The 10,000-nt window shown below is 52.8% G+C and overlaps 1 protein-coding gene across 5 annotated transcripts in view; it reads right to left on the bottom strand.

The window, feature by feature from the left end:
* The window catches only part of LOC121338694 (E3 ubiquitin-protein ligase TRIM7-like), a 13,730-nt gene that overhangs the window by 1,917 nt on the left and 1,813 nt on the right, over window positions 1-10,000 (bottom strand). Inside the window, exons 2-9 of one of the 5 annotated variants that reach the window (XM_041409889.1) lie at window positions 9,768-9,904; window positions 8,323-8,749; window positions 7,175-7,270; window positions 6,466-6,696; window positions 4,246-4,268; window positions 3,672-3,787; window positions 2,587-2,622; window positions 1-59 (exon numbers count right to left, since the gene is read on the bottom strand). The exon at window positions 1-59 is cut by the window's left edge and continues 1,917 nt beyond it. In XM_041409889.1, coding sequence (XP_041265823.1) covers window positions 1-59; window positions 2,587-2,622; window positions 3,672-3,787; window positions 4,246-4,268; window positions 6,466-6,696; window positions 7,175-7,270; window positions 8,323-8,749; window positions 9,768-9,904 — 1,125 coding nt within the window. Of the gene's footprint in view, window positions 60-2,586; window positions 2,623-3,671; window positions 3,788-4,245; window positions 4,269-6,465; window positions 6,697-7,174; window positions 7,271-8,322; window positions 8,750-9,767; window positions 9,912-10,000 lie in introns of those variants that run through there. The other 4 variants (XM_041409891.1, XM_041409892.1, XM_041409890.1 and 1 more) reach the window with 4 other exon arrangements.

The following is a 10,000-nucleotide window of genomic DNA, read 5'->3' as shown; positions in this document are numbered from 1 at the left end:
GAGGTCGGCCGAGAGGATCAGCAGGTGGTTGGCCGAGTCGGGGTCCAGGGTCAGGTCCTCTGTTGGGGACAGCGGTGACAGCGCTCAGGACTGCGGCCAGGGTTTGAGCGAGGAAAAGCGCGACGCGGGGTGGGGGTGGCCGGTTCCTGGACCGGCCCGGATCTCAATAATCCCGGCCCCAGTAATCCCACCCCACACTGACACCCCCGTGGACACCCCAAATCCCTCCGGGGGGGGTTTATCTCATGCTGCTCCTGGTGAGAAATGGGGTGACAACAGCACGAGGCCAGCGGGAGAAAGGAGCGCCATGAAAAAGCACATGCAGATAATCCGCGGTTACCAACAGCAAAGATGGGCCTTAGGTCAAGAATGGCTTTCCTCACATAAATTGATTTTTTTTATCTTGGTTTCCAGCTCGTCCACACACAGGAGGGCTCCACAACCCTCTGGCATCACAAATCGCAGAGTTTTGATGCCCAAACCACCCCAAATCCTTGTGGGAAGCCAAGACCTAAGGGCATCTTTCCACCTGGAGCAGCCCAAACCAAACGTGCAATCCCAGCTTGGTCCCAACAGCTTTTTTTTCCCCCCTTTCCCAACTCAGGCTCAGAGGAAGCAACGAGCGACCTCAAATTGTGGTTGTAGTCAGCAAAGTCACCACCAATCCATGAGACCTTTTGGGGGAGTCTAAAATGGGGCCTCTGGAGCTGAAACGCAGCAGGTGCCGCACCATGAAGGCCTTTGTGCTCTCCAAAATCCACCGATTCGGGTCAGGAATGGGCATAAAAATTTCCCAAAAGAGACACGGTGGGATTAAAAGCCTCAGAGCACTTCGTAAAGGTGGGGAAAGCCAGAATGGGGAAGGCTGGGATCATTTAAACGCCAGGGTCCTCCCCAAAAGTGAGAGAGTGGCCAAAAACCAGCATTTCCTGCATCTCCTGCACCAGAAACTGCAAATCCCGCCAGCAAAACTGCGGGGAAACGGGCTGGAATGAGCCAATTCCATCAATGCCCGTTTTTTTTTTTTTATCCACAGGGTGTTTTTCCTTCCTCGGGCATCTCCAGCTCCTGGAACCGTCAGGATTTGGGTCTGGGGTTCAACCACAAGGTCGTGGGACAGCGCACGCCCCTGCACATGCACCCACCCCCCTGGGCATGCAGCGAGGGGCCTTTGGCTTCCCAGCTTTGGCTTCTCCTTGTGCTCCCTGCCAGATTTTGGCACTTCCAGAGGCGTCTGGGGGTGCTGCTTGTCTGCAGAATCCTTGGGAAAGGTCCAACCCGTGGGTTGTCCTGCTTTGAGGTCCCCCGTGCGAGAGACCACGGCTTTAAAAGCATAAAATGAGCTTTTTTTTTTTTTTTTTTTCCCTAAAAATTCTGCTCTGGGCACCTGGGCACCAAGGGGGTGTGGATGGGGCAGGTTTTGATCTCAGGTCGAGGTCAGAGGGTGAGGGTTGATCCCAGAATTCCTGCAGAGCCCGTTCCCAGCATGGGAACTCATCCTGGGGGGGTTTGCCCCTCAAATTCACGACCTCTCCTGCGGGAAGGAGTTAAATTCTTAATCAGCTTTAAAAATGAGTGGAATTCTGCTGGGATTTAATTTGAATTCTTAAATAACTGAAGGAATGAACCAAATTCTGCTGGGATCTAATTTGAATTCTTAACTAATTTAGGGAATTAACCAAATTCCACTGGGATTTAATTTGAATTCTTAAGTAACTTAAGGAATTAACCAAATTCTGCTGGGATTTCATTTGAATTCTTAACTAATTTAGGGAATTAACCAAATTCTGCTGGGATTTAATTTGAATTCTTAACTAATTTAGGGAATTAACCAAATTCCACTGGGATTTAATTTGAATTCTTAAGTAACTTAAGGAATGAACCAAATTCTGCTGGGATTTAATTTGAATTCTTAACTAATTTAGGGAATTAACCAAATTCTGCTGGGATTTAATTTGAATTCTTAAATATCTTAAGGAATTAACCAAATTCTGCTGGGATTTCATTTGAATTCTTAACTAATTTAGGGAATTAACCAAATTCTGCTGGAATTTCATTTGAATTCTTAAGTAACTTAAGGAATTAACCAAATTCTGCTGGGATTTAACTTGAATTCTTAACTAATTTAGGGAATTAACCAAATTCTGCTGGGATTGAACCCCTCTGACTTCACGCTGGGGCGGAGGCCGGAGCTCACACCCTCCATCCCCATTCCCTGGTGGAAGCAGGAGCCCAGCAGAGCAAATTTGGCAAACTGAGAGCCAGCTGTGGCTTTTTGGTCAGAAATCTGCGGGTTTGTTAAGTGCAAACAGGCAGAGAGGACCTGGCTGAGCTGTCAGATCCCCGGCGTCAGTTAGAAAAATCGGCTTTGGGCTCTGGAGCTGAGCAGGCTGGATCTGGAAATCATCGAGAGAGAAGAAATTAAGGAGAAAAAAAAAAAAAAAAAAGAAAACCACAGTGCCTTTTTCCTTTTTTTTTTTTTTTTTTTTCCTTCCTTTTTGTCCCCCTCTCTTTGGCTTTGCAAAGTACAACCACAAATTTGAGTCTTTGCTCCGGGTGCTAAGTGTGAAATATCATCTTTTTTACCTTTTTCACCTCTTCCCAGCTCGTCCTGCAGGTGTTCTGGAAAGGAGAAAAGGCAGGGGCGTGAGTGGTGACAGCCAGAGAGACAGAAAGGATGGCCCAGGTCTCCTTTAGGGGACTGTGGCACCAAAGCATCAGCAAGAGCTGAGGATGGAGCAGCGCAACAGGGGAGAATCCCTGTTAAATATATTTAATTTTAAATACAATTATTTAATTTTTTCTATATATATTTAATTTTCATTAAATATATTTAATATATTTAATTTTAAATTTAAAACCCCTTAAATATATTTAATTTTCATTAAATACCCCCTTAAATATATTTAATTTTCATTAAAAAACACCTTCTTGGCATGTAATATATTTAAATATATTTAATTTATTTATATTATAATTAAATATATTTAAATTTTATTGAATAGATTTAATTTTCATTAAAATATATTTAAATGTATATTTAATTTTCATTAAAATATATTTATTAAATATATATATATATGTTAAATATATTTAGTTTTCATTAAAAACCCCTTTCTTGGCATGAAGAAAACACAGGATTTATTTAACCACAGTGGTCATGCCCTCTCCCATCTCAGCCTGAGGAATTCAAGCCTTGAGCACATCCTTTAAGCCAATTCTTGCCCCAGGGTGTAATTTCCATTTCGAAATTATTTGTTTTTTTCTCTTCTAGACCCGCTCTTTTTGGTGCATTTTGCCTTTCCAGCTCTCTCAGCACCATCTCGTGCCTTCCTGCCTTGGCTGTCTTGAAATTAAAGTTTTTATTGCACCAAAACCGATGCTCACACTCCGATTTCCCCCTCTTTTTTTTTAAAAAAAAACACATTTCCTTCCCCAGAAATTTGCCTAGCTGAGTCTCTTCCTGCTCATGCCCATCTCCAGAATGAGAACAAGGATTTCCAGAACCCTTTTTCCAGCTAAAAACCCCTTTTTCCAGCTGAAAAAACCCTTTTTCTGCTCCACTTTGGTGCCCAGGAGCCCTCCAGCAGCATTCCCTCCCCTCCCTCCCAATGCCAGGAAAACCCAGGGATTATTTTTTATTTTTTTTCTTTCCAGCCTTTTCCACCCACCCCGGAATTTCTTCAAGACCTTCTCGAGGACCACAGTTTTGAGGGAGAAGTTGCAGACGTGCATCTTCATGTCGGTGCAGACAGGCACGGGCTTCTGGCACTTGACGTCATCGCTCCTGCCGAGGGAAAAAAAACCAGAAAAAACGACGAGGAAATCGTTAAAATTGCTGATTTTCCCCCCATTTCCAGCCCCGTCTGCCACCCGTGCTCCTCCAGGATTTCATCCTCCTTGGGGTGAGGAAATCGGGGTTTGGGCTGGTCTGGGGTGACGGGGGGGGGGATTTTTTGGGGTAAAAGCCCCTCCCCACCTCCAGCAGCTGCAGTTTCAGAGCCGGCGGTGCCTGACCTGCGCTGGGGGAGAAAATCTGGGAATTTGGATTCCTGCTCTCGCTCGAGCCTGCAAGAAGCCCGCCGGCAGGGGAAAAGGGCGCGGTGAAAATGGGATTTCCAAGGAGCTGGAGGAGATCCGAGGCTCGCAGAGAGGAGGGGGAAGGAAAATTCCCCCCTCCCCGGGGCACCTGGACTGGGCACACTGAGCTGCAGGCGGGGAGAGCAGAATTCCAGAATTCCGTACCTGCTGATGACGCCCGCCACGTCCTGGAAGGGAAAAAGAGAGGCTGAGTGAAACCCCCTGCGCTCTGCGAGCCCCCCAGAGCAATTCCTGCTCGTCAAACCCGCCGGGTTTTGGATCCCTGGATGGTGGGAGCAGCCCCAGGTGCGGATTCCGCCCCAGGTGTGGATTCAGCCCCAGGTGTGGATTCAGGGATTCAGCCCCAGGTGTGGATTCACACCCCAGGTGTGGATTCGGGGATTCAGCCCCAGGTATGGATTTAGGGATTCAGCCCCAGGTGCGGATTCAGCCCCAGGTGTGGATTCATGTCCCAGGTGTGGATTCAGCCCCAGGTGTGGATTCAGGGATTCAGCCCCAGGTGTGGATTCACACCCCAGGTGTGGATTCGGGGATTCAGCCCCAGGTATGGATTTAGGGATTCAGCCCCAGGTGTGGATTCACACCCCAGGTGTGGATTCGGGGATTCAGCCCCAGGTATGGATTTAGGGATTCAGCCCCAGGTGTGGATTCAGGGATTCAGCCCCAGGTGTGGATTCAGGGATTCTGGGCTCCAGGTTTTGATTTAGGGATTCAGCCCCAGGTGTGGATTCAGCCCCAGGTGTGGATTCAGGGATTCAGCCCCAGGTGTGGATTCACACCCCAGGTGTGGATTCAGGGATTCAGCCCCAGGTGTGGATTCAGGGATTCAGCCCCAGGTGTGGATTCAGCCCCAGGTGCGGATTCATGTCCCAGGTGCGGATTCAGCCCCAGGGGCGGATTCAGCCCCAGGTGCAGATTCACACCCCAGGTGTGGATTCACACCCCAGGTGCGGATTCAGCCCCAGGTGTGGATTCAGCCCCAGGTGTGGATTCACACCCCAGGTGTGGATTCAGCCCCAGGTGTGGACTCAGCCCCAGGTGTGGACTCAGCCCCAGGTCTGGATTCAGCCCCAGGTGTGGATTCACGTCCCAAGTGTGGATTCAGCCCCAGGTGTGGATTCAGCCCCAGGTCTGGATTCACGCCCCAGGTGTGGATTCAGCCCCAGGTGCGGATCCCAGCTCTGGGAGGGGACACCTGCCACACACCTGGGCAGCTCTGTGTCCCCTGGACTCCCACACCTCATCACCCCCAGGAAAAGCCAGCCCCAGGTGCGGATTCAGCCCCAGGGGCAGATTCACACCCCAGGTGTGGATTCACGTCCCAAGTGTGGATTCAGCCCCAGGTGTGGATTCAGCCCCAGGTCTGGATTCACGCCCCAGGTGTGGATTCAGCCCCAGGTGCGGATCCCAGCTCTGGGAGGGGACACCTGCCACACACCTGGGCAGCTCTGTGTCCCCTGGACTCCCACACCTCATCACCCCCAGGAAAAGCCTGGGGATGCCTGGGGCGGACAGGGAAGTGATTTTCCCTCCTGGGGCGGACAGGGAAGTGATTTTCCCTCCGGACAGGGAAGTGATTTTCCCTCCGTCAGGGCTGGATTGCGGAGGTGATTTAAGGTTCAAATGCGCTCAGTGAAGTTGCAACACGCTCAATAGAGTTGCGACAGCAGAACTGAGCCACTGTTTGCCTGTTGTGGTGCCCTCAAAACACATTCCAGAGCCCACACAAAGGCAGAGTCACCTCCCAGGGGGCTGGAAAAGGACCCTGGAGCCAGCCCAGCCTTCCCAAGCCGCTTTTTTAATAAAATGCCAATTATTGTTCTGGCGTGTTTTACGTAGGCACCAGCACAGAGAGCACGTGGGGTGAATTTCCACCCACGGCCAAGTCCTGAAACCGTCTGCAAATATTGACAGGGCCCAGAATTAGGCTGGGAGGGAATTTAACCCTGTGCGGGTCTGGGGGAGCCAGATCTGAATCCAATAAAACGAGCTCCACTCAAAGGTCACCTCCTGCCATGCGGGGTGGGGAAAGGAGCTGTGGAAGAGGATTTTGGGCACCCCTGGGTTGTTTTCCCAGCCCCAAAAGCAGAGTTTGGTCTAGCTCAGCTCTGAACACCTTGAAACCAAGGGCTTGGGGGGGTGCTAGAAAAGTCCAAACAAGTTCATGGAGGGAAAAAAAAATTCGTTAAAATTGAAAAGAACATTCTGTTCCAGGGTGTTCCTCAGTTTGGGGCGCTCAGACACCTCCTTGCACCATCCACTCGTTAAAGGCAGAATAAAAAAAGGACTTTTACCCCCAAAAAACACCTGCACAGGATCCACGAGCACTTGGGAAAAGGAGGAATAAGGGACCTGAAGCCTCACCTTGAGGAACTCCAGCGTGGGCTGCTGGATTTTCTCCTCCAGCTCGGCGATGAGCTTGTTGAGGAGCGTGATCTCCCTGGAGAGGTCGGTGATGTTCTCGTTCTGCCTCCGGGCGATGTTCTTCTCCATCTTGTCCAGCTGCCCCAGCAGGATGTGCTCCTGGTCGTGCAGGAACTGCCGCAGCCGCTCGAAGTCCGACAGCAGCTTCTGCCGCTCGCTCTCGATGGTTTTCTGGGGCAGAAACACGGAAAAAAGGGGTTTTCAGGGAGAGGCAGGCCTGGCGGCGACGCTGGAGCTCCAGCCCGGAGAGAGACTGGGGGTTTTCCTTTGGGGAGGGATGAGGAATCACAGGGGGCAGAATTCCCAGGACAAAAACCTTGGGAAGCAGCAGGGGTGGGACAGAAATCCCCATCAGGATCCACTTGTTTTGGGGAGGATGATCCCAGAGGAGTTATTTTCAGTGCGATGGGGTTTGTTTTTTGGTTTTTTTTGTTTTTTTTTTCCCTTCTGCTGCCACAGGGATGATGTGCTGAGGAAAAGGAAGGGTGGAGCAGAGCCCCGGAGCCTGTCTGGCTCTCAGATGCTCCAGCACCATCCTTGAGGTCCTGGCTGGTGGTGGTGGGGCCAGGAGGAAGGAGGAAACCTCGCCCTCCCCTTTTTCGGGGGCTGGGATCCTCCCCCCGCTCCACCAGCCCACCCCAGGACGCACCAGCAGCTCCTGGGTTTTCTTATCGTCGTTCACTTTGAACTCCAGCAGTTCCTGCCGCTCCTTCCGCAGGAAATCCAAGCGCCCCTGGATCTTCTCCTGCCGGCAAAAGAAGAGTTAGTCGTCGATTTCTCTCCCCCTGCCCGCAGGGTTCGCCCTTTGGCGGGCGGGATGGGGAGGGAGGGAAAACACGGGATGCGCTGGCCGGGAAATCCCTCTGGACCACCAGAACCCCAAAAAAAAACGGAAAAAAAAAACCACCCCACGAACGGAGGGAGCCGGGGACGGGACGAGCCCTGTTCCCACCGGCTCCCGGAAAAGGTCAGCCCGGCTTTAATTAACCTCGCTCATTTCTGGACGCTCTCCCAGCGCCCGGAGTTTGTCTCCCTCAGCCGCGCCCCTCCCGGCGAGGTGAATCCGCCCCAAAAAACCAGAGGAACGCAGGAGAGGGAGGGAGGACAGCCCTTCCCCCCTTTATTTTTCTCCTTTTCCTCTTTTTTCCCCTTTTCCTCCTTTTACCCCTTTTCCCCTTTTCCTCCTTTTTCTCCTTTTCCTCCTTTTTCTCCTTTTTCTCCTTTTCCTCCTTTTACCCCTTTTCCCCCTTTTCCTCCTTTTCCCCCCTTTCCTCCTTTTCCTCTTTTCCTCTTTTTCCCTTTTTCCCCTTTTCCCCTTTTTCCTCCTTTTACCCCTTTTCCTCCTTTTTCCCCTTTTTCGTTCTTTTCCTCCTTTTTTTCCTTTTTTCCCCCTTTTCCCCCTTTTTCCCCTTTCCCTCCTTTCCCCCGTTTCCTCCTTTTCCTCCTTTTTCCCCTTTTTCCCTTTTTCCCCTTTTCCTCCTTTTTCTCTTTTTCCCTTTTCCCCCCTTTTCCTCCTTTTTTCCCCTTTCCCCAGGCGATGCATCCCCCAAGGATCTCACACCCCACTCCCCCTCTTGCTGCTCCACCCTTCCAAATCCCTCCGCCCCTTCCAACAACGCGCACTCATCCCGGGAAAACTCCTCCGGGGCGCGCCGGGGCGCGGACGGGAAAAACGGACGGGAAAAACGGACGGGAAAAATGGATGGGAAAAACGGACGGGAAAAACGGACGGGCGGACGGGAAAAACGGACGGGAAAAACGGACGGGAAAAACGGGCGGGCGGACGAACGGACGCGCCTTGAACTCCTCGGAAGCCTCGTCCACGGGCACCACGGCGTGCGGGCGGTGCTCGCGGGAGCGGTCGCACACCACGCAGATGCTCCGGCGGTCGTCCTTGCAGTAGAGCTTGAGCGCCTCGCGGTGCCTGGCGCACAGCGCGTCCTCCGCGGCCGCCCTGGCCCCGCGCAGCGCGAACTGCCCGATGATCTCGGACATGTTGGCCAGCTGCCGGTTGGGGCGAAAGCTCTTCTGCTGGAAAACCTCCCGGCACTGCGGGCACGGGAAGTCGGCGTCCAGCTCCTTCCAGCTCTTGGCGATGCACGCCCGGCAGAAGTTGTGGCCGCACTCGATGGACACCGGGTCCTTGAAGAACTCCAGGCACACGGAGCAGGTGGCCTCGTCCTGCAGGTTGCCGGGCAGGAACACGGCGGCCATGGCCTCTGTCCTGCGGCGGGGAAGGGTTTCGGGAGCGGGGAAGGGGCAGTGCCCGGGGCGGCGCTCGGCCCCGCGGTCACGCCGGCCGGGCCCGCTTTCACCGCCCGGGGCACCGGGGGGAAGCAGCGGGGCTGCCCGCAAATCCTGAGCTTACCCTGGCTCGTTTTGGTTTTGGGTTTGTTTGTATTTATTTTTTTTTCATATTTTATTTTTATTTTATTTTTTATTATTTATTTATTCATTATTTTATTTTTATTTTCAAATTATTTTATTTAATTAATTGTTTAATTATTTAATTTTAATTTTTTTCTTTATTATTTTTATTTTTTATTATTTTTTAATTGTTTTATTTCTTTAATTATTTAATTATTTTATTTTATTTTTATTTAATTTTTCTTTCTTTATTATTTTTATTTTTATTTTTATTTTTCCTCCCTTCAGCAGGGACTTGGGAAGAGGGAAATCTTTTGGGATCCCCTCCATTCAGGGACGCCACCTGCTCTGCATGGAGCTGCTGCCGAACCTGAGCCCTGCTCCAGGCTGAGCTCCGGGAGGGGACAGCGCGGAGGGGACAGCGCGACAATCGCCCCCCGAGACCCCCGAGGAACCGCGGGCAGACCGGGGGGTGTCACAGCCAGGAGGGGACAGCGAGGAGGGGACAGCCAGGAGGGGACAGCGAAGAGGGGACAGTGAAGAGGGGACAGCCGAGAGGGGACAGCGCGACAATCGCCCCCCGAGACCCCCGAGGAGCCGCGGGCAGCGCGGGGGGCGTCACAGCCAGGAGGGGACAGCGAGGAGGGGACAGCGAGGAGGGGACAGCCAGGAGGGGACAGCGAGGAGGGGACAGCCAGGAGGGGACAGTGAAGAGGGGACAGCGAGCAGGGGACAGTGAGGAGGGACAGCGAGGAGGGGACAGCGCGACAATGGCACAATCGCCCCCCGAGACCCCCGAGGAGCCGCGGGCAGCGCGGGGGGTGTCACAGCCAGGAGGGGACAGCGCGACAATCGCCCCCCGAGACCCCGCGTACCTCTCAGCGGAGCCGCCCGCGTGCCGCGTCCCCCCGAAGTGCCCCGGTCCGCCGGGATTCGGGCCGAGCTGCCGGCTGCCCGCGGGGTCCCAGCGGCACCGGGGCCGGCGGAGGAAACCGGCGGCGGCCGCGGCCGCCTCGGACATCGCGTCGGGGTGCCGCGCAGGCAGTCCAGTAGACGGACCGAGGTCTTCGATTTGCCCGCGCTGGCTTTCCGCCATCTTGAGAAGGTC

Source organism: Onychostruthus taczanowskii, unplaced genomic scaffold (genome assembly GCF_017590055.1).
Source record: "Onychostruthus taczanowskii isolate IOZ18803 unplaced genomic scaffold, ASM1759005v1 scaffold311, whole genome shotgun sequence".
NCBI classification, from domain to species: Eukaryota; Metazoa; Chordata; class Aves; order Passeriformes; family Passeridae; genus Onychostruthus; species Onychostruthus taczanowskii.
The sequence above is the reverse complement of the archived record's forward strand: the minus strand, read 5'-3'. Positions and strand labels throughout refer to the sequence as shown.